General features: G+C 41.1%; 2 protein-coding genes across 4 annotated transcripts in view; one reads left to right on the top strand and one right to left on the bottom strand.

Moving 5' to 3' along the window:
• The window catches only part of LOC126284155 (protein ABHD11-like), a 70540-nt gene extending 60211 nt beyond the window's left edge, over positions 1-10329 (bottom strand). For all 3 annotated transcript variants that reach the window (XR_007551443.1, XM_049982878.1, XM_049982879.1), the window contains exons 1-3: positions 10190-10329; positions 9963-10110; positions 9712-9885 (exon numbers count right to left, since the gene is read on the bottom strand). Coding sequence is in view for 2 of the 3 variants with exons in the window: in XM_049982878.1 (XP_049838835.1) it covers positions 9712-9885; positions 9963-10110; positions 10190-10329 (462 nt within the window). In the remaining variant the exon portion in view is untranslated. The remainder of the gene's footprint in view (positions 1-9711; positions 9886-9962; positions 10111-10189) is intronic.
• Positions 10330-10595: 266 nt separating this feature from the next.
• Positions 10596-24015, top strand: part of LOC126284157 (ras-related protein Rab-35) — a 105802-nt gene continuing 92382 nt past the window's right edge. Inside the window, exons 1-5 of the mRNA XM_049982880.1 lie at positions 10596-10684; positions 10797-10971; positions 11050-11174; positions 12041-12165; positions 12543-12693. Coding sequence (XP_049838837.1) covers positions 10633-10684; positions 10797-10971; positions 11050-11174; positions 12041-12165; positions 12543-12668 — 603 coding nt within the window. The 5' untranslated portion in view covers positions 10596-10632 and the 3' untranslated portion in view covers positions 12669-12693. The remainder of the gene's footprint in view (positions 10685-10796; positions 10972-11049; positions 11175-12040; positions 12166-12542; positions 12694-24015) is intronic.

Raw genomic sequence — 24015 nt, 5'->3', positions numbered from 1 at the left:
ATTATTATTTATTTTCTTTCTCAGATGTTATGTCTGGTTAAAAATGGAAAGTTACGTGGACCTTGATCAAGCGTGACTTCCTTTTAACTGTACGGTATATGTTACTTTGCATAATTACAGATTTCTGTAGTTGTATATATGTGTTTGATGTAGCCATATTGCGTTGATGTACTGGTGGATACTGTGTAATATGACTCCTGTAGTTGATAGAATAATTGGTACAATGTCAACTTCATCCTGATTCCACATGTCCTTGACTTCCTAAGCCAGTTGGATGTATTCTTCAATTTTTTTCTCCTGTTTTCTTCTGTATATTTGTTGTATTGGGTATGGATATTTCAATTATTTTTGTTAATTTCTTCTTTTTAATGGCGAGTATGATGTCAGGTTTGTTATGTGGTGTTGTTTTATCTGTTATAATGGTTCTCTTTTTATTGGTGAGAATGATATCAGGTTTGTTATGTGGTGGTGTTTTATCTATTATAATGGTTCTGTTCCAGTATAATTTGTATTCATCATTCTACAGCACATTTTGTGGTGCATGCTTTTATGTGGGAACGTGTTGTTTTATTAGTTTATGTTGTATGGCAAGCGGTTGATGTATTATTTTTACTACATTGTCATGTCTTCTGGGGTATTCTGTATTTGCTAGAATTGTACATCCACTTGTGATGTGGTCTACTGTTTCTATTTGTTGTTTGCAAAGTCTACATTTATCTGTTGTGGTATTGGGATCTTTAATAATATGCTTGCTGTAATATCTGGTGTTTATTGTTTGATCCTGTATTGCAATCATGAATCCTGCCATCTCACTGTATATATTGCCTTTTCTTAGCCATGTGTTGGATGCGTCTTGATCGATGTGTGGCTGTGTTAGATGATATGTGTGCTTACCGTGTAGTGTTTTCTTTTTCCAATTTACTTTCTTCGTATCTGTTGATGTTATGTGATCTAAAGGGTTGTAGAAGTGGTTATGAAATGGCAATGGTGTAGCCGATGTATTTATATGAGTGATTGCTTTGTGTATTTTGCTAATTTCTGCTCGTTCTATAAAGAATTTTCTTAAATTGTCTACCTGTCCATAATGTAGTTTTTTTATGTCAATAAATCTCCTGCCTCCTCCTTTTCTGCTTAATGTGAATCTTTTTGTTGTTGAATGTATGTGATGTAGTCTATATTTGTGGCATTGTGATCGTATAATTGTACTGAGTGCTTCTAGGTCTGTGTTACTCCATTTCACTACTCCAAATGAGTAGGTCAATAATGGTGTAGCACAAGTATTTATAGCTTTTGTCTTGTTTCTTGCTGTCATTTCTGTTTTCAGTATGTTTGTTAGTCTTTGTCTATATTTTTCTTTTAGTTCTTTTTTTACTATTTGTATTATCTATTCCTATTTTTTGTCTGTATCCTAGATATTTATAGGCATCTGCTTTTTCCATCACTTCTATGCAGTCGCTGTGGTTATCCAATATGTAATCTTCTTGTTTAGTGTGTTTTCCCTTGACTATGCTATTTTTCTTACATTTGTCTGTTCCAAAAGCTATTTTTATATCATTGCTGAATACTTCTGTTATCTTTAGTAATTGGTTAAGTTGTTGATTTGTTGCTGCCAGTAGTTTTAGATCATCCATGTATAGCAAATGTGTGATTTTGTGTGGGTATTTCCCAGTAATATTATATCCATAATTTGTATTATTTAGCATGTTGGATAGTGGGTTCAGAGCAAGGCAGAACCAGAAAGGACTTAATTCCATGCTTAATCTGTATTGGCTGTGATGTGATATTATTTGAATTTGTTTGGATATTAAGTGTGGTTTTCCAACTTTTCATTACTATGTTTAGGAACTGTATCAATTTAGGATCTACTTTGTATATCTCCAATATCTGCAGTAACCATGAGTGGGGTACACTATCGAAAGCTTTTTGGTAATCAATGTATGAGTAGTGCAGTGACCTTTGTTTAGTTTTAGCTTGATATGTCACCTCTGCAGCAGGAGAAAGAAAACTGGCGTTCTACGGATCGGAGGGTGGAATGTCAGATCCCTTAATCGGGCAGGTAGGTTAGAAAATTTAAAAAGGGAAATGGATAGGTTAAAGTTAGATATAGTGGGAATTAGTGAAGTTCGGTGGCAGGAGGAACAAGACTTCTGGTCAGGTGACTACAGGGTTATAAACACAAAATCAAATAGGGGTAATGCAGGAGTAGGTTTAATAATGAATAGGAAAATAGGAATGCGGGTAAGCTACTACAAACAGCATAGTGAACGCATTATTGTGGCCAAGATAGATATGAAGCCCACACCTGCTACAGTAGTACAAGTTTATATGCCAACTAGCTCTGCAGATGATGAAGAAATTGAAGAAATGTACGATGAACTAAAAGAAATTATTCAGACAGTGAAGGGAGACGAAAATTTAATAGTAATGGGTGACTGGAATTCGACAGTAGGAAAAGGGAGAGAAGGTAACATAGTAGGTGAATATGGATTGGGGCTAAGAAATGAAAGAGGAAGCCGCCTAGTAGAATTTTGCACAGGGCACAACTTAATCATAGCTAACACTTGGTTTAAGAATCATGAAAGAAGGTTGTATACGTGGAAGAACCCTGGAGATACTGACAGGTTTAAGATAGATTATATAATGGTAAGACGGAGATTTAGGAACCAGGTTTTAAGTTGTAAGACATTTCCAGGGGCAGATGTGGACTCTGACCACAATCTATTGGTTATGAACTGAAGATTAAAACTGAAGAAACTGCAAAAATGTGGGAAATTAAGGAGATGGGACCTGGATAAACTGAAAGAACCAGAGGTTGTACAGAGTTTCAGAGAGAGCATAAGGGAACAATTGACAGGAGTAGGGGAAAGAAATACAGTAGAAGAAGAATGGGTAGCTCTGAGGGATGTAGTAGTGAAGGCAGCAGAGGATAAAGTAGGTACAAAGACGAGGGCTGCTAGAAATCCTTGGGTAACAGAAGAAATATTGAATTTAATTGATGAAACGAGAAAATATAAAAATGCAGTAAATGAAGCAGGCAAAAAGGAATACAAACGTCTCAAAAATGAGATCGACAGGAAGTGCAAAATGGCTAAACAGGGATGGCTAGAGGACAAATGTAAGGATGTAGAAGCTTATCTCACTAGGGGTAAGATAGATACTGCCTACAGGAAAATTAAAGAGACCTTTGGAGAGAAGAGAACCACGTGTATGAATATCAAGAGCTCAGATGGCAGCCCAGTTCTAAGCAAAGAAGGGAAGGCAGAAAGGTGGAAGGAGTATATAGAAGGTTTATACAAGGGCGATGTACTTGAGGACAATATTATGGAAATGGAAGAGGATGTAGATGAAGACGAAATGGGAGATACGATACCGCGTGAAGAGCTTGACAGAGCACTGAAAGACCTGAGTCGAAACAAGGCCCCCGGAGTAGACAACATTCCATTAGAACAACTGACGGCCTTGGGACAACCAGTCCTGACAAAACTCTACCAGCTGGTGAGCAAGATGTATGAGACAGGCGAAATACCCTCAGACTTCAAGAAGAATATAATAATTCCAATCCCAAAGAAAGCAGGTGCTGACAGATGTGAAAATTACCGAACTATCAGTTTAATAAGCCATGGCTGCAAAATACTAACGCGAATTCTTTACAGACGAATGGAAAAACTGGTAGATGCAGACCTCGGGGAGGATCAGTTTGGATTCCGTCGAAATGTTGGAACACGTGAGGCAATACTGACCTTACGACTTATCTTAGAAGAAAGATTAAGAAAAGGCAAACCTACGTTTCTAGCATTTGTAGACTTAGAGAAAGCTTTTGACAATGTTGACTGGAATACCCTTTTTCAAATGCTAAAGGTGGCAGGGGTAAAATACAGGGAGCGAAAGGCTATTTATAATTTGTACAGAAACCAGATGGCAGTAATAAGAGTCGAGGGGCATGAAAGGGAAGCAGTGGTTGGGAAAGGAGTGAGACAGGGTTGTAGCCTCTCCCCGATGTTATTCAATCTGTATATTGAGCAAGCAGTAAAGGAAACAAAAGAAAAATGTGGAGTAGGTGTTAAAATTCATGGAGACGAAGTAAAAACTTTGAGGTTCGCCGATGACATTGTAATTCTGTCAGAGACAGCAAAGGACTTGGAAGAGCAGTTGAACGGAATGGACAGTGTCTTGAAAGGAGGATATAAGATGAACATTAACAAAAGCAAAACGAGGATAATGGAATGTAGTCAAATTAAATCGGATGATGCTGAGGGAATTAGATTAGGAAATGAGACACTTAAAGTAGTAAAGGAGTTTTGCTATTTAGGAAGTAAAATAACTGATGATGGTCGAAGTAGAGAGGATATAAAATGTAGACTGGCAATGGCAAGGAAAGCGTTTCTGAAGAAGAGAAATTTGTTAACATCGAATATAGATTTATGTATCAGGAAGTCGTTTCTGAAAGTATTTGTTTGGAGTGTAGCCATGTATGGAAGTGAAACATGGACGATAACTAGTTTGGACAAGAAGAGAATAGAAGCTTTCGAAATGTGGTGCTACAGAAGAATACTGAAGATAAGGTGGATAGATCACGTAACTAATGAGGAGGTATTGAATAGGATTGGGGAGAAGAGAAGTTTGTGGCACAACTTGACTAGAAGAAGGGATCGGTTGGTAGAACATGTTTTGAGGCATCAAGGGATCACAGATTTAGCATTGGAGGGCAGCGTGGAGGGTAAAAATCGTAGAGGGAGACCGAGAGATGAGTACACTAAGCAGATTCAGAAGGATGTAGGTTGCAGTAGGTACTGGGAGATGAAGCAGCTTGCATAGGATAGAGTAGCATGGAGAGCTGCATCAAACCAGTCTCAGGACTGAAGACAACAACAACAACAGCTATTATCAGTTGCTCTTTACATCCTCGTGCTCCTTTGCAGCAGCCTTTTTGTTCTTCATTTACAATTTTGTTCTGTGTTGTATGTGTCATTAATTTCTGTGTAATGACTGAAGTTAATATTTTGTATATTGTTGGTAGGCATGTTATGGGTCGATATTTTGCTGGGTTTGCTGTGTCTGCTAGATCTTTAGGTTTCAGATAAGCTATTCCTTGTGTAAGTGTATCAGGGACTGTGTATGGATCTGCAACAATAATAATGATTATTATTATATTAATTATAATTATAATTTCTTTCTTATCTCATATGTTATGTCTGGTCAAAAGTAGAAAGTGACGCGGATCTTGATCAAGCGTGACTTCCTTTTAACTGTACGGTATGTGTTATATTGCATTTAGGAACTTTCGGGTAATTGAACATGTATCAATAATTACAGATTTCTGTAGTTGTATATATAAGTTTGGATGTAGCTGTATTGCATTGATGTACTGGTGGATATTGTGTGGTATGACTCCTGTAGTTGATAGTATAACTGGTATAATGTCAACTTTATCCTGATGCCACATATCTGACTTCCTTAGCCAGTTGGATGTATTTTTCCATTTTTTCTCCTGTTTTCTTTTGTATATTTGTTGTATTGGGTATGGATATTTCGATTAGTTGTGTTAATTTCTTCTTTTTATTTGTGAGTATGATGTCAGGTTTGCTATGTGGTGGTGTTATAATGGTTCTGTTCCAGTATAATTTGTATTTATCATTCTACAGTACATTTTGTGGTGCATACTTGTATGTGGGACTGTGTTGTTTTATAAGTTTATGTTGTAAGGCAAGCTGTGGATGTATTATTTTTGCTACATTTCATGTCTTCTGGGGTATTCTGTATTTGCTAGTATTGTACATCCACTTGTGATCTGATCTACTGTTTCTATTTGTTGTTTGCAAAGTCTGCATTTATCTGTTGTGGTATTGGGATCTTTAATAATATGCTTGCTGTAATATCCGGTGTTTATTGTTTGATCCTGTATTGCAATCATGAATTCTTCCCTCTCACTGTATATATTGCCTTTTCTTAGCCATGTGTTGGATGCGTCTTGATCGATGTGTGGCTGTGTTAGATGATACGGGTGCTTGCCATGTAGTGTTTTCTTTTTCCAATTTACTTTCTTCGTATCTGTTGATGTTATGTGATCTAAAGGGTTGTAGAAGTGGTTATGAAATTGCAGTGGTGTAGCCGATGTATTTATATTTTATTATTATTATTATTATTGTGGTAATTATTATTAGACTATTTACAAACTCTTGCAGTCAGCGAAGTATATCCCTTGACTTGGAGCTGAACTGATATGGAAAAAGTGTCAGTTGGATAAAATAGCTTTATTCCATAACACCAGTGTGGCACAGGCACTCAATTTCTCAGACTTTTTAATAAAAGAGGCAATCGCAATTAGCATTTTAAATAAGATGGACAGAGGCTTTAGTTTATCTTAAGTGTGCAATCTAGTGCTCAATTTGTTTAAATCACATCAGAATATAATTCAATCCTGTTTTTACTCTACAACTACATAAAAATAAAGTCTCAAACTACTGTGATGTGCACGGAAGAGAGTACTTAGCATGGTACCATGTGTTAAGGTTTCTTACCATTCCAATGGAGTGCAGGAATAATGACTCAAATCTCTCTGTACCTGCTGAAATCACTCTTCAGGTTTTACAACATTTCCACGATGCTCTTTTGTGCATCAAACAAATCTGTGACCATTTGTACCACAGATCTTTGCATACATTTGGTACACTCTTTTCAATACTATTTGGTACAGGGCCCAACAATTGAGCAATATTGTAAGATGTGCTGCACAATTGATCTGTATACAGCGTCCTTCATAGACTTACTGCATTTTCCCAGTCTCCTGCCAATGAACCACAGTACTCACTCTGTGAATCATTGATATTGCAGTCGTAGGAAGCACTCTTTTTGTTTGTTAAATGCATAATTTACATTCCTGGACATTTATCGCAAATCTTTGCAACACTTTGAAATCTTACCAAAATATGAGAATATTTATGGTCCATATGAACAGGAGTTGGGTGTATGTGTAGTTTAAGAACTGAGCAGTATATTTCATTAATTGGGTAATTGGTGGTATACCACTTTTGTAAAGTTGAGAAGAATACTCCCCAGTTCAGAGTGTGATGAAAGATAGTCTAAGCACTGACAATATTTGTGCAGTTGTTTTCAAACACGGCTTCACTAACGATGACTGCATCATCAGCAAAAAGCCCAAGGTTCCTATTAATATTACCTATCAGATCATTGATACACAACATTAACAACAAGTTCCAACACACCCCCCTGGGACGTGCATGAAGTTACTTTTACTTCTATCGATGACTCTTCATGAACGTTAACGTACTGCATTCTGCTTACCAAGAAATCCTTAACCTTGTCACAAATTTTGTTTGATACCCATGAAATACTTTCGCTAACCATCAATGGTGTGGCACCAACTCAAATGTGTTTGGAAGTCAAAAAATACTGCTTCTAACCAATTTAGTTGATCCATGGTTTTCAGGATGTTATGTAAGAACAGTACAGAGTAGGTTCACGTAGATAAGTGTTTGCTAATGCATTTTTAGGTTTAGTGTATTGTCTTATGGCTTACTTATAACCTTTTTATAGTTTGACACGGTCTTTTGGTTGGTCTTACATTTCTGTGAGACAGATCGAGGCTTGAACTACACTGTAGAATAATGGCAAGGCTGAGGCAAAGAATCTCTCATTCACAGGCAGGTGAGAGCCCAAATAGTTAACAATTAAATCTACACCCAACATACTTTGAATGCAATCAGAGAAGTTGTCAAAACATCGTGGAAGGAAAATGATAATATTAAATCAACTGTAAACACACAAAACTGGAAATCATATGGAAGTAGAATACCTCATACCTGACTTAAGATAATGGATTATTGTTTACAGGCCAGTCATGTGTGAAAATGTGATTATCGAATTAAAATACATCATAAGCTGTTTTAAATAAAAATGCCATGCTTCACCAACAGCTTGACTGCAGACATGCTCTAAGATAAAATATGAAATTAAAACAATGTATCACATACTCACTAAAACTTTAAGACAATTTCATCACACATCAACATGTGTGATCTACAACTACTGTGCTATCTAACAGAACAAGCAAATTACTTAAGAGTTAAAGCCATCTTCAGCCTGGTCCTACTCTTGAAATCCTCCAATCTATGAACTGACAGTCCATCAGATACAAGGGAACCTAAAGTTTAAAATGGACACTGCAGCAAAGTGCAATTTGGCTTTTTCTCATTATCACTGGCAGGGATGAAAGGAGCAATAACTGACAGGGAAAATGAGAACTGAACCCTAGGCTTTTTGATCTACAGTATGACAGTTACTTACTCCTTACAGAGCCACACTACTTACACTCCTTTGGTGGTCCATTTATAACTTTGTAATTGAAGACATGCAGCCCTCGCCATTTTGCAAAACACTTTTTTTACTTTTAAGACTCACAAGCTGTAAAAGAAAACTTTTGCAAAATAGTTATACTTCTTCAATCAAAAAGTTATGAACAAACCATACTAGAAGTAGATGAATGACACAACAAAAGAAAAAGAAGCAATACAATGAATCAGCTCAACAGGAGACCAGCAATTTCCTGGCTTTCCTTAGCCCTTTAAGTACCGGTGGTTACTGCTTGAAATGCTGTTGCAAGACAGACCGACGTCTAGTAGAATAATGAAGTATTGCTATGAATGTGGTGCATTGTAGCAGTTACTCACAGCGATCAAAGCAATAGGCAGCATGGATGCCGTGTTACATGACTGTACAAGATTGTGTCAGCCCCCCCCCCTTTTTTATGCTGTATTAACGAGACAAAGTAAGTCTATCCAAAGCTATTGTACATAAATTTGAATTTTTACTGCTTCTTTTATGTTTAGTTTTGAAATGAAACAACTGTGGCAGCATGTAGTTTGAATATAAAATTTATTAAATTTTATATTTATATTTGTTTGTTATTTAGGACTATAATCTGTTTCAGGCATTGAGTGTTCATAAAAGTTTCGAAATGTGGTATTTTGTCTAGGAAACAAGTGCATTTGCTTTCAAATATAGTACACAAATTGATGGGTGGTTGAAAACTGTATGTCGTAAATGCTCTAAAGAGAAACAACCCACTTAAAACAATTCAGTATTTGTTTTCTGTCAATTTGTTCTTGTATTTGTTGCTTGCTGTGATAATATAACTTAGTTTCGAGAAATTTTTTAAAATTATATTTTATAGTGAAATCATCTTAATACAACTGAATGTTTATTATTTTTTGCCAATTTCTTCTTTTATTTGTTCCTTACTATGCTGATAAAGCCAGCTTTTGTGAAAAATGTAAAATTATATTTTTGTATTGTATTGTTGGTATGGTACTCAAAAAGTTAACACTAATTATGTGTGGGCACAATCGAGAATATGAAGATTCACGAGTGGGAAGGAAACACAAAATAATACAGAAGACTGAGAATGAAACACAAATGACGTACAAGACAAATTTATCATGGAAGAATACTAATGTCATTGGCAAGGGTAATTGGAACACAGCACCTGCTCGGCTTATAAAATATAGAAAAGTAATGTAGGCCTATTACATCATTTAGCAACGCGACAAATGAGAAAAAAAAATCATACATGAAAGCAGAGTACTTCGGTTTCCAAAGCATTCAAGGACTCAAACTGAACAGTCCTAAACGATCAAAGTTATCAGTTTTTATTTGTAACTTATGAACAAATACAATAAAATGTGTTTCACTCACGTGCGTTAGAGCAAACAGCATCACCACCTTTCCACCCATACTATGTCCAATTGGACATACACGACCCAGTTTAAGTTCATCAACAAACAGACGAAGATCCTCTACCATATGACCGTATGTCATGTCAGGCGAATGTGCACTATCTCCGTGATTCCGTGCGTCTATGGCAATCACCTGTAATAAGGCTTGCTTGGATTATTTGATCTAGGTTTGAAATCATCTAATATGCGAGAAAAGTTGCATAATTTTACATTCCGGTTAATTTTGGAGACTATTGCTTTGGAGACTGAATTCCAGTTCATTCTAGAGCCCATCAACCCGTGCACTATTAACACAGGGGATCCAGAACTACGTCCCTCTTTGCTGTAAATCGAATATGCGAGGCGAACAGATGTTGATCTGTAACGAATAAAACCTATGATAATTCGAACTCTGTCAGCTAATTACAGTATTAAATTACTATGCAATGTAAACTCACTGTTCGCGGTATAGTGTCTTGTTCCAGCTATTGTAGTTGATTGCATTTTCTATATGTCGATACGCGTTCAAACCAAGTGTGTTTTGAATAAACAAACACCGTAAGCCGGCGTAACGTGTAAATACAGAGCCCATTCCCATTGTACCAGCAGTTGCGAGAACTGTTGAACATCAAATTTTAGTTACTGCATACAAATGATCGACGCTACCGATTGTCGTCTGCTGATCAGCTGAACCGGAAGATATATATCTGCAAGTGTGTGCTTTGGGTAGGAGGCTATCTTCCTGTGAAAGCAACTGTCTAGTTATATTTTGGATGATTCATTTTATTCATCTTTTGTTTTTTTATTCTACGTTATCTTTCTTGTGTGTGTAGAGAAGACGACGATAGCCAGGCAACTAGGTGTAAACGATATAAGCGCGTTCGTCGCTTAACCAAACGTAATGGCTAGGGAGTATGACCATCTCTTCAAACTACTCATTATAGGCGATAGCGGTGAGTAAAATACAAACTAATATATTTTCTGTGACAGTTGCCGAAAATCTTACGAATATGTATGGATGCCTAAGAAAAATATTAGTAACGTTGTCTTTCAAACACAAATTAGGAGTTGGAAAGAGCTCTCTGCTCCTTAGATTTGCGGATAATACATTTTCTGGCAGCTACATCACAACAATTGGCGTAGATTTTAAAATACGAACAGTCGAAGTTGAAGGAGAAAGGGTGAAACTACAGATTTGGGATACCGCCGGCCAGGAACGATTTCGAACAATAACTTCTACGTAAGTATGTCTGTTCAGTAAAAGTCTTTTTTTCGCATTATAAAGGTAAACACCGTTTCTTATCTGTTCGTCTTACAGTTACTATAGGGGTACTCACGGCGTAATTGTAGTCTATGATGTCACAAATGGAGATTCATTCGCAAATGTTAAGAGATGGCTTCATGAAATTGAACAAAACTGTGAAGTGGTGAACAGGATACTCGGTAAGTTGTTGACACATTAAACTGACTAGATCCTTGCATCCATTCTCAAAATGTCTATTGTATGGGGATACGGAACTTGACAATATATGTTGACAGTAGATGCAGTTGTTATCGTAGAAATTTGTTCGACTATACGCACTATTCTGACAAATTTCAAGCACTTTATATTAGAAAAATAATGATTTTCTTTGACTGTCAGAATTAGTGCTTACATCTTGGTTTTGAGATGAAATTTTTATGTGGTAACCTTTTTTTTTTCTTAAATAGACTCTTTTCTTTACTCACAATATGCATATATTTGTTGCTTCTTAAAGTTGAGCACGACATAATTTATATGATGATATACATTTCCCAGGCAATTCATAACTAGACTTCAATTTCTGCATCTACAATTTGTCACTATTATTAGTAATTGGACAGAAATTAGTATTTCACGCATTAAATGTCTGCCTGGATTGATGGCTTGAATATTAGCTGAATGCATCACCAAGGAGAGATACTACTGAACTGAAAACAATGGTTTAACACAAATTAGAAGAAAAATCACCCTCCACAATTAGTTTGCCTTTTTGTGTAAATTGTTATTGCAATACTTCTTCTGAACTGTACTAAGTATCCATCAATGCACTATAATAATGCAGTACATTCATTAGCCTTTCAAGCACTTCACGTTGTGGTAATGGTGTAGTATAAAATAAAAATGTATTTTGCACAGTAACAATTTGTGTGGTTGAAACTGATTTCTTTGTGGTGAACAGATAGCGGTTTGACTTGCAGAAACTGTCTTCATAAATGTACTGGTAATTAAATGTGGAGCATGTGGCACTGGCAGTCACTTTTCAATATTTGTTGTGTATCATTTGCAGTTGGCAATAAAAATGACGCACCTGATAGAAAAGTTGTGTTAACCGAAGATGCTCAGAGATTTGCAGATCAGATGGGAATACAGCTTTTTGAAACTAGTGCGAAAGACAACATCAATGTTGAAGAAGTGAGTAGTTCATTTTATTGTTTTGTTTGTGCTGGATCTTGGGAACTCTGTGACCATCGAGGATTGCTGTTGAAGAATGCAATCGACCACAAATACTTTTAAAAAGATTTAGTGTAATGCCATAAATGGTTTCGGGCCATCACACCCATCTTTGGATGACTAACTTTTCCAGTACGTTATTGCTGCCGATGAGTACTTTAATGTAATTGGAAACCTTAGCCATCTGAACATTGGCATGATAGCTCAATGCAGTTAAGGAATTGTAATAAAGCTTTTACAAAGTAATTGCAGCTTTTTCATCAATAGTTAACTTAATGTTTCTAACTACTGATTTATTCTACCTTTCAAACAGTTATGATAAATTGGGTATGTTTCAGATGTTCATGGCGATTACAAGACAAGTTCTGAGGACGAAGAAGGAACGAAAAGAGAGGCAGGCAATTCAGAACAATGACACTGTAAATCTTCGAAAACCAAAACAGAGCAAAAGGAAATGCTGTTAGCATCCTCGAGTACACCTATAAACAGGTACACTTATGGCTTTGTTATTTCACTTCAGAAGCCAGTTTTGAACATTATCTTGTAAGGAACTGATTACTGCTAGAGTGCCTAAAATAATAGGATGTTTTGACGTTGCCTATTTAAATGATACTCTAGCTAAATCTTGTAAATAAATTCTATATCATAATGAAATCAAGGATTCCCTCTTCGAGAGAGTGAGTGAGTGAGTGAGTGAGTGAAATGTGATTATTATATGAAGATTTTTGCTCCTTGTTTGAGCTGCAGCTGTTTCAACTGTGCTAGTATCAGCAAACCAAAGAGAGCATCACAAGTAGTGAAATATTTTTGTGCTCTGTGTCTCTACACAACTGATATGCTTGAATGCACCGAGTAAGGTGATCAATATTCTTTAGTTAAATAATGTGAGAAGATAGGTGGCTCAACGGTTTTCGTCCATGATTAAAATTAAAAAAAAATGTTTATCCACTTACTCAAAGAGGTGGTTTTTGCTTTGTTTCCAGATGATTCTATCCACCCAAATCTTTGAGTAAGTCATTTCACCATCACATTTGATACATTTTTTGTCTCGCTGCAGAACTAATTCACTTAAATTGGTGCACTTTATAGCACTCGCGCCCAAAATCACAAAATATTTCTCTCGAAACTCGCAAATATGTGGAAAAAAGAGCAAACAAGACAATGATTTCAATTTTGGCACTAGAAATACAGTGCCTCTTCTCTCACTTCTCATTGCTTATGTCAGTGAGTCATCCCATTGGCTACAAGAGACTGGCAGGTTGTCAACCTATGAACAGTACATAAGCACTGCCATGACTGCTGTTTACTCTGATCTAGACTTTAGCTGAGCACCTAAGCATCAGTACACGTACTCTGCAAATAACTGTGAAGTGCATATTAGAAGGTACTTAATATTACCCAAATCATGGCTGCTTCCCATTGCACTCGATCGAGACTTGCTTCACCTGTTAGAAAATCTGCTGTATCCTGTGCCCAGAGGCAAACACAAAAGAGGAGTAGTCTATTAGTAATCAGCAGTTCAGTGTACAGTGAATGATGATACCCATTAGGGAAATGGCAGCAAAGGGTGGGAAAGAAAATCAGGTGCTCTCAGTGCGTATGTCTGGGAGCTTCATTTAGCATGTTGAAGAGGCTGTTCTAGCATCCATTGAGGGAACAGTGTGCAACCAATTGCAGATTGAGGCCCATGTCAGAACACACTATGCGTTTCATCTGGCTCCAAGCTCTGGATATTTCCAGAGATGGATGAAAAGATCAACCTTGCTCGCAGAGTTTCAGCAGAGCTTGCAATTATTTACAAAAGCTGCATGGTTACTTAAGAATATTCACAATTTTCCTCTTAATTTCTTTATTAAGGCTAATGACATATTAGAAACACCTAAAGCAACAGATGTTATGTTGCAGTTTTTTTACAGACTCTCAGATGCCTTATAAGTCAGTTCTACACGAATAGTTTTCAGGAACGAAATGCTTTTTGACCAGGAATACAAATCGCTTTAAATATGAATACTTGACTCTTTGACATAGATGTCAAAGAATGTTATTACCAGAACTCGCAACATAAGCAGTTACACTGGTCATTACTTGTATGGAACTTGAACTGGTAGGGTCAAACTGTACAATTAATGGTGCTACCTGTTTTTCAATATTTTGGTAACGACAATCTGACATTTACAGTAGTGTATCATGTACTTGTATCAAAAATAGTATGTATTCATTTACCACTAAGTTTTTTGTTATTGAATATGGTCCTTGTAGAACTGACATTTATAAGACATTTATGTTTCTGTAAAAACATTTTATCATCACATGTTACTTTGTCTGTTTACAATAGGACATCAGATAATCGTTTAGACCTCAAATGTGCCAAGACAGATAATAAACAGATTCACAGAAAATTAGTGACTGTTTTTAAACAACCACACAGCTTCTTTAAACTCCTTCCAGTAATTATATGTAATAATGGTTCTAACAAAATTAAGTGTAAAACAGTTTGTTATTACCTTGATTTTTCTCTTCCCCCTCCCCCTTTACACAAACTGCTTTAGGCCTGGCTTTGCCACAATAATTATTACTTAAAAATGTTTACACTTTATGGAACTGAGTAAAAGTGCCCAATGACGATAGCACAAAATGTAGAAACATTATGGGACATTTACAGAAAACACTTGTTTGCGTATTAGGCATACCCCTGCAATCCAGTAATTTTGCTGGCAAACATGGCTGTTGCCAACTTCTAAACCAAATTATGTAGAGTAAAATAGATCATTTGCACATTCATGTAGGATGGAAAAAATATTGCATCTGATAGCAACAAATAGACCTGACCTCTTTGGGGACGTCCATACTGAAACTGGTATCAGTGACCATGAGGCAGTTGTAGCAACAGTGATTATCAAGATATAAAGGGCAACTGAAACAAGCAGAAATATTTTTATTTTCAGCAAACTGTGCGAAGAGGTGGGAGTCATATCTCGCCAACAAACTCGAAACATTCGATCTGAAGATCAGCATGTAGAGGAACTTTGGCTCAAGTTTAGAAGAGTTGTTGACCATCTACTTGGTAGATATGTTCCTAGTAGAACAGTTAATGATGAGAGGGCTCTTGCAACTATATCATTACTATTAAGAAACTCCTTAAAAAAAAAAAAAGTAGTAGTAGTTGTTGTTACTGTGGTCTTCAGTCCTGAGACTGGTTTGATGCAGCTCTCCATGCTACTCTATCCTGTGCAAGCTTCTTCATCTCCCAGTACATACTGCAACCAACATCCTTCTGAATCTGCTTAGTGTCTTCATCTCTTGGTCTCCCTATACGATTTTTACCCTCCACGCTGCCATCCAATAATAAATTGGTGATCCCTTGATGCCTCAAAACATGTCCTACTGACCGATCCCTTCTTCTAGTCAAGTTGTGCCACAAACTTCTCTTCTCCCCAATCCTATTCAACACCTCCTCATTAGTAATGTGATTTACCCATCTAATCTTCAGCATTCTTCTGTAGCACCACATTTCGAAAGCTTCTATTCTCTTCTTGTCCAAACTATTTATCGCCCATGTTTCACTTCCATACATGGCTACACTCCATACGAATACTTTGAGAAACGACTTCCTGACACTTAAATCTATACTCGATGTTAACAAATTTCTCTTTTTCTGAAACGCTTTCCTTGCCATTGCCAGTCTACATTTTATATCCTCTTTACTTCAACCATCATTAGTTATTTTGCTCCCCAAATAGCAAGACTCCTTCACTACTTTAAGTATCTCATTTCCTAATATAATTCCCTCAGCATCACCCGACTTAAATCGACTACATTCCATTATCCTCATTTTGCTTTTGTTGATGTTCATCGTATATCCTCCTTTCAAGACACTGTCCATTCCGTTCAACTGCTCTTCCAAGTCCTTTGCTGTCTCTGACAGAATTACAATGTCAATGGTGAACCTCAAAGTTTTTATTTCTTCTCCATGGATTTTAATACCTACTCCGAACTTTTCCTTTGTTTACTTTACTGCTTGCTCAATATACAGATGGAATAGCATCGGGGAGAGGCTACAACCCTGTCTCACTCCCTTTCCAACCACTGCTTCCCTTTCATGCCCCACTATTCTTATAACTGCCATCTGGTTTCTGTACAAATTGTAAATAGCCTTTTGCTCCCTGTATTTCACCCCTGCCACCTTCAGAATTTGAAAGAGAGTATTGCAGTCAACATTGTTGCGTTACTATTTTGCAGCTGTGAATTATTAAACTGATAGTTCGGGTATTTTCACATCTGTCAACACCTACTTTCTTTGGGATTGGAATTATTATATTATTCTTGAAGTCTGAGGGGAATTTCGCCTGTCTTGTGCATTTTGCTCACCAGATGGTAGAGTTTTGTCAGGACTGGCTCTGCCGAGGCTGTCAGTAGTTCTAATGGAATGTTGTCTACTCTGGGGGCCTTGTTTCGTCTCAGGTCTAACAGTGCTCTGTCAAACTCTTCACGCAGTACCGTATATCCCATTTCATATTCATCTACCTCCTCTTCAATTTCCATAATATTGTCCTCAAGAACATAACCCCCCCCAGGGGGCTCGCGGTCCTTTCGTGAGTACGTGCGTGGCGAGCACGGGGCCCCGAGCTATTGCAGCCTTCCTTCTTTTTCCGGGCTGCATTTCCTTTCCCTTCCCCTCCTTTCCTGTCCTTCATCCTTCCCTCCGACCTCTCCTCTCCCTCTCTTGGTGTCCCTACTTATGGTGTCCCTCCTTATGTTGGCCCTGCTATTCTCCTGGTTCTGTTGACCTTGCAATTCGGCCTTGTTCTGTAATTCCTTCATCCTTTTGGTATTCTCTGGTCCCCTCTGGGGTTTGACCTCCATCACTAAATTTTCTTCCGTAGTGTGAGCCATTTGGGGAAGAGCACCTTACCTAGTGTCTCCGGCGTGTGCCATCATCATTGATTCCATCGTTTCCTTTACGTCGTTGTTTGACGCTAGGGTCCATAGCCAGCACGGTAGCCAGCCCGTGTGGTGGGGTCGCTATGTACCCTTTTGGTTGAGCCCCCTGAAAACACAGGGATCACACGTCTGATACCTGAGCTGTGACCTCCTCATGTAAGCCTAGGAGTGGTTGCTTGTCGTCCTGGAGCATCGGAACTCCCAGCAATGGCCGCCGTGCCAGACGGCCCTTGCTGTGGCTGGGTGGCGCCCATGAGGAGAGCCCCTGATCGGAGTGGGTGGTATCAGGGCGGACACTATGCTCATGAAACGCATAAGAGTCCACAACTCTGGCCGTTCTCCGGCCGTCTCTTTGACTGGAAAAGATTCTTCACGTGCTGCTTCCTCTGCCCCTTCCGCCTTCCCTTCCGTGGCTACCCCCTGGGAGGAGGGCCAGGCTCGTCGGCTGGGGGCGAAACCTTTCCCTCGCTATCTGGTTTGCGCCAGAACTGATGGGGATACTTTTACTCATACGAAACCTATGTTTTTTGTTGAACACATCGAAGACAAGTTTGGCGAGGTGGACTCTATCAGCAAGATGCGGTCTGGGTCGCTGTTGATTAAAACCGCTTCAGCTACCCAGTCTGCAGCTCTCCGTGCCTGTACCCATCTTGGTACGATTCCTGTGTCAATTACCCCACACCAGTCCTTGAACATGGTGCAAGGTGTAATTTTCCATAGAGACCTCCTCCTTCAATCTGATGAGGAACTTCGGGACAATCTAAGCCGGCGGGGGGTTCACTTTGTTCGGCGGGTTCAGAGGGGTCCGAAGGACAACCGCGTTGACACTGGTGCATTTATCTTGGCCTTTGAAGGGGACACCCTCCCTGAGAAGGTCAAGATTATGGTCTATCGGTGTGACGTGAAGCCATACATCCCACCACCTATGCGATGTTTCAAGTGTTTGCGTTTTGGCCACATGTCTTCGCGCTGTTCGCAGGCCCCCCTCTGTGGTGACTGTGGACATCCGTTCCATGAGGGAAGTTCCTGTGTTCCCCCTCCTGTGTGCGTAAATTGTCGTGGATTGCCCAGTGTATCAGAAAGAGAAAAAGATACAGGAGTATAAGACTCTTGATCGTCTCACCTATACCGAGGCCCGTAAAAAGTATACACGCCTTCATCCAGTGACCCTGACAACTAGTTATGCTTCAGCAGTATCTTCACCCCCTCCTCCTCATTCCTTACCCCAGTCCCGAATCCCTTTCCTCCCCCCTCCCCCTGCGGTTCCCACACCATCCCCCCCGGGCACCGCTTCCTCTCCCCGGCTGGAGAAGTGTCCTGCTTCTTCGGCGTCTGCCGGTCATGGGCGCCCCTCGCGGGATCCCCCTTCCCGGCACCTTCCAGGCCAAAGGTCTGCTGCCATGCGGCCACCACGAGAACCACGGTCTGCGGGCCCTCAGATCGCCCGCTCTCTTTCTGTTCCCGATCTTGCTGTGGCTGGCTCCATTTTGTTGCACAGCCCTCCACGATCCCAAACAGAAAGAAAGAAGAAGCACAAGTCCCGGGACAAGGAGTCTCTGGTATCGCCAGAGGTCTCGTCCCCATCTTCACAACCTAACTCTGACCTGTTATTCATGGATGTCGCCCCCTCCTTGTCGGTGACGGGTGGTGACCCACCGGCATGACTGACATTAGCCTGTTCACCCCCCAATTGACTCATCGTTCTTTGGCTATCCAATGGAACTGTAATGGCTATTACCGTCACCTACCGGAGTTGCAATCCCTTCTTTCGTTCTACTCTGCGGCTTGTGTGGTTCTACAAGAAACTCATTTTACTGGTGGTCACTCACCAACCCTCCGTGGCTTCCGTGCTTTCTGTCGAAATCGGGTCGGCCCCCTACGGGCGTCTGGCGGAGTTTGCACGTTGGTCCGAACGGACATTGCCAGCACGTGGATTCCTCTCCAAACTACATTGGAAGCAGTTGCTGTTAGGATCCACCTGGACTCTGGAGTCACAATTTGCAATCTGTATCTCCCTCCTGACAGAACTCCTACACCTGCCTCCTTAAGTGCCCTCCTTCAGCAACTTCCTCCTCCCTTCCTTATACTTGGCGATTTTAATGCACATCATCCCTTGTGGGGCAGTGCATTTCCATCTAGTCGGGGTCATCTCATTGACCAGTTTATTACCGACCACGACTTGTGCCTTCTTAACGATGGCTCCCCTACCCATTTCAGTGCCGGTCATGGTAGCTTTTCTGCCATTGATCTTTCTCTCTCTTCTCCCTCCCTCCTCCCTTCCCTAAAATGGTCACCGCACGACGACCTTTGCGATAGTGACCACTTCCCGTTGATTCTCTCGCTCCCTTCCCGCTCCCCCATGGACAGATCACCTCGTTGGTCCTTCCAACGTGCCAATTGGCCTCTGTATACTGCACAGGTCGTTTTTTCTCCCTCATTGTCGGATGGTATTGATGATGTCATACGTGACATGTCTGACGCGATTGTTCACGCTGCTAGCCTTGCTATCCCGCGCTCATCTGGACCATTTCGCCGCCGGCAGGTCCCTTGGTGGAGTTCGGACATTGCCGTTGCCATCCGTGATCGCCGTCGAGCTTTGCAACACCTTAAGAGGCATCCATCCGTTGCCAATCTTATTACCTTTAAACGCCTTCGCGCAAGGGCCCGTTACTTAATCAAACGGAGCAAACGGATGTGTTGGGAACGCTTTGTTTCTTCCCTCGGTTCTGCTGTCCCTCTGTCGCGGGTATGGGCTACACTTCGCTCTCTCCAAGGTTGCCATCGGCAGTCTACCCTCCCGGATCTTCACCTCCCGGATGGCCTTTGCACGGACCCGTTGATTCTCGCGGAACACCTTGCGACCCATTTTGCAACAGCGTCGGCATCAGCCTCCTATCCGGCTGCTTTCCTTCCCCAGAAACAGCGGGCCGAAGCTTCCGCCTTATGTTTTACCCCCAGCCAGTCAGAATCATACAACGACGCTTTTACTGAATGGGAACTTCTTTCCGCACTCTCCTCTTCTCATGATACGGCCCCTGGCCCAGACTTCATTCATAACCAACTGCTTCAACATCTCAGTGCTCCACAACAGCGACATCTTCTCCGGGTATTTAACCGTATTTGGCTCCAGGGTGACTTCCCTTCTCAATGGAGGGATAGCATCGTGGTTCCCGTCATTAAGCCCGGTAAGAACCCCCTGTTCGTCGACAGCTATCGGCCAATTAGTCTGACGAACGTTGTTTGTAAATTACTTGAACGGATGGTAGCCCGTCGGCTCACTTGGGTCCTCGAATCTCGGCGTCTGTTGTCCCCTTACCAGTGTGGCTTCCGAGAGGGACGGTCTCCGATCGATCATTTACTTCGCTTGGAATCCGCAGTTCGGCAGGCCTTTTCCCAGCGCCGCCATTTGGTTGCTGTATTTTTCGACCTTCGCAAGGCCTATGATACGGCTTGGCGCCATCATATCTTACTTACACTTCATGAGTGGGGTCTTCGGGGCCCACTCCCGATTTTTATCCGCCAGTTCTTGTTTCATCGTTCGTTTAGGGTTAGGGTTGGTACAGTTTTAAGTTCTCCGCGAATCCAGGAGAATGGCATCCCTCAGGGTTCCGTATTGAGTGTACTTCTGTTCCTCATTGCTATAGATGGACTTGTGGCCTCCGTCGGTCCTTTGGTCACTCCTGCTCTGTATGTGGATGATTTCTGCATTTGGGTTAGTTCCTCTTCGATGGCCGCTGCAGAGCGTCAGCTCCAGGGTGCTATACGGCGTGCCTCTGCATGGACCATCTCACACGGATTTCAGTTTTCTCCTTTAAAATCGCGAGTGGTCCACTTTTGTCGCCGTGTGACAGTCCACCCCAATCCAGAGCTCTATCTCAATGCACAACGATTACCTGTGGTCCCACAGTTTCGTTTCCTTGGCCTTCTTTTCGACAACAAGCTCACTTGGCTGCCTCATATCAGACGCCTGAAGATAGGATGTTTCCGTAAACTAAACGTCCTTCGCTTCCTTGCCCACACCTCTTGGGGTGCTGACCGTTCCACTCTCCTCCACCTTTATCGGGCCTTAGTGTTGTCTCGCTTGGACTATGGTTGTCAAGTTTACGGTTCAGCTGCCCCTTCTACATTGCACCTCTTGGATCCGGTCCACCATCGTGGTATCCGTTTGGCCATCGGTGCCTTCCCGACTAGCCCTGTAGATAGTCTCCTGGTTGAGGCTGGGATCCCCCCCCTTTCCGTTCGGCGCTCCCAGCTTTTGGTTTCGTATGCAATCGCTGTCCGTTCCTCTCCCACTCATCCTTCCTATTCTATCCTGTTCCCTGCCCAAGGAAGTCGCCCACCTGACTCCCGCCCTCGGGCGGGTTTACCGGTTGGGCTCCGCCTAGCGTCTCTTCGCCGTGATTTTCAGCTTCCTTCCTTTTCCTGTATCCCACGTTCCCTCCCCAACACACCTCCTTGGTTAGTTCCTCGGCCCCGAGTTCGGATGGATCTCTGCCGAGGTCCGAAAGATTCCGTTCCCCCGATGGTGTTCCGTTGTTTTTTCCGCCGCATTTTATCTGAGTTTCGGGATGCTGTTGTTTTTTACACTGATGGCTCTAAATCTGCTGATCGTGTGGGCTATGCCTTCACCTCCTCTGTAGGCATGGAAAATCATCTCCTGCCAAATGCATGTGGGGTGTTCACTGCGGAATTGATGGCGGTCTCCCGGGCCCTGGCCTTTATTAAACAGTCCAAGCTCAATCGCGTTTTGTTATGTACAGACTCAATGAGTGGCCTTCAGGCACTTGACCAGTGTTTCTCCCGTCATCCCTTGGTCTCCTCCATCCATGACCATCTCGCTGATCTCCACCATGCTGCTTGTTCTGTTAGCTTCCTTTGGGTCCCTGGCCATGTGGGCATCCAAGGAAATGAGCTTGCTGATCGTTTGGCTGGGGGAGCAGTCACTTACCCCCCATTCCCTGTCACCCCTCCTGTGGCGGATTTACGGCTTCATCTCAAATCCCACTTTGCGCAATCATGGGCCACATCCTGGGAGGCTACCTCCTTGTCTAATAAACTTCGTGTAATTAAGGTGACACCTGTCCCATGGCGTTCTTCCTTACGCCTCTCGCGAAAGGACTCGACCACCCTCTGTCGTCTTCGCATCGGCCATACCAGGCTGACCCATGGTTTTCTTTTGCGTGGTGAGCCACCCCCACTTTGTGGTTGTGGAGCTTTCCAGTCAGTGGCCCACATTTTGGTGGAATGCCCCCTTCTTTTAGCTCTGCGTACTAAGTACAGACTTCCCTGCACTTTACCCTTAATATTAGCAGACGATTCCCGGATGGTTGAACTGGTTCTCAGTTTCCTCCGTGAAAGTGGTTTTTATTCTCAGTTTTAAGGATTTTCATCTCCCTCTGCAGTAGGGGCAGGGCGGTGAGGGTTGGGATGTCTCCCACTGTAGGCTGTGCTTGGAGATTCCTGACTCCCCTCCCTGGCCATGTTCCTTCTTTTTTCCCTTTTACTGTTTGTATCGCCTTTTAGGTTTGTTTAATCCCTTTTACAATCCGCCCTTTTACACTCTGGCGGTTGAACGCTTTTAAATAGCATGTGGTCTTGCTTGTACTGCTTCACAGGTGGGATATTTCCTCTCTTGAGTTTGCCCATTTACTGACTTCCCTCCTTGTGTTTTTATCATTGACGACACAACTGCACTTTTTTTTAGCCTTTTACCTTTTACCTTTATCGTTTTTGACTCTTCTGAGCTGTCCCTCTGTCGGAACTGACCGTCTTTGTAACAAGGGACTGATGACCTTGCTGTTTGGTCCCTTCAACCCCAATCAACCAACCAACCAACCAAGAACATAACCCCTGTGTAGAACCTCTATAAACTCCTTCCACCTTTCTGTCTTCCCTTCTTTGTTTAGTACTGGGTTTCCATCTGAGCTCTTGATATTCATGCAAGTGGTTCCCTTTTCTCCAAAGGTCTCTTTAATTTTCCTGTAGGCAGTATCTAACTTAACCCTCGTGAGATAATCCTCTACATCCTTACATTCGTCCTCTAGCCATCCCTGCTTAGCCATTTTGCACTTCCTGTCGATCTCATTTTTGAGGCGTCTGTATTCCTTTTTGCCTGCTTCATTTACTGCATTTTTATATTTTCTCTTTTCATCAATTACATTCAATATTTCTTCTGTCACCCAAGGAGTTCTACTAGCCCTTGTCTTTTTACCTACTTGATCCTCTGCTGCCTTCACTACTTCATCCCTCAGAGCTATCCATTCTTCTTCTACTGTACTTCTTTCACCCATTCCTGTCAATTGTTCCCTTACGCTCTCCCTGAAACTCTGTACAACCTCTGGTTCTTTCAGTTTAACCAGGTCCCATCTCCTTAAATTCCCACCGTTTTGCAGTTTCTTCAGTTTTAATCTTCAGTTCATAACCAATAGATTGTGGTCAGAGTCCACATCTGCCCCTGGAAATGTCTTGCAATTTAAAACCTGGTTCCTAAATCTCCATCTTACCATTATATAATCTGTCTGATACTTTCTAGTATCTCCAGGATTCTCCCATGTACACAACCTCCTTTCATGATTCTTGAACCAAGTGTAAGCTATGATTAAGTTATGCTCTGTGCAAAACTCTACCAGGCGACTTCCTCTTTCATTTCGTTCCCCCAATCCATATTCACCTACTACGTTTCCTTCTCTCCCTTTTCCTACTGTCGAATTCCAGTCACCCATGACTATTAAATTTTCGTCTCCCTTCACTACCTGAATATTTTCTTTTATCTCATCATACATTTCATCAATTTCCTCTTCATCTGCAGAGCTAGTTGGCATATATACTTGGACTGCTGTAGTAGGCGTAGGCTTCGTGTCTATCTTGGCA

Source organism: Schistocerca gregaria, chromosome 8, assembly GCF_023897955.1.
Source record: "Schistocerca gregaria isolate iqSchGreg1 chromosome 8, iqSchGreg1.2, whole genome shotgun sequence".
NCBI lineage: Eukaryota > Metazoa > Arthropoda > Insecta > Orthoptera > Acrididae > Schistocerca > Schistocerca gregaria.
This window is presented reverse-complemented; position numbering and strand designations above follow the sequence as displayed.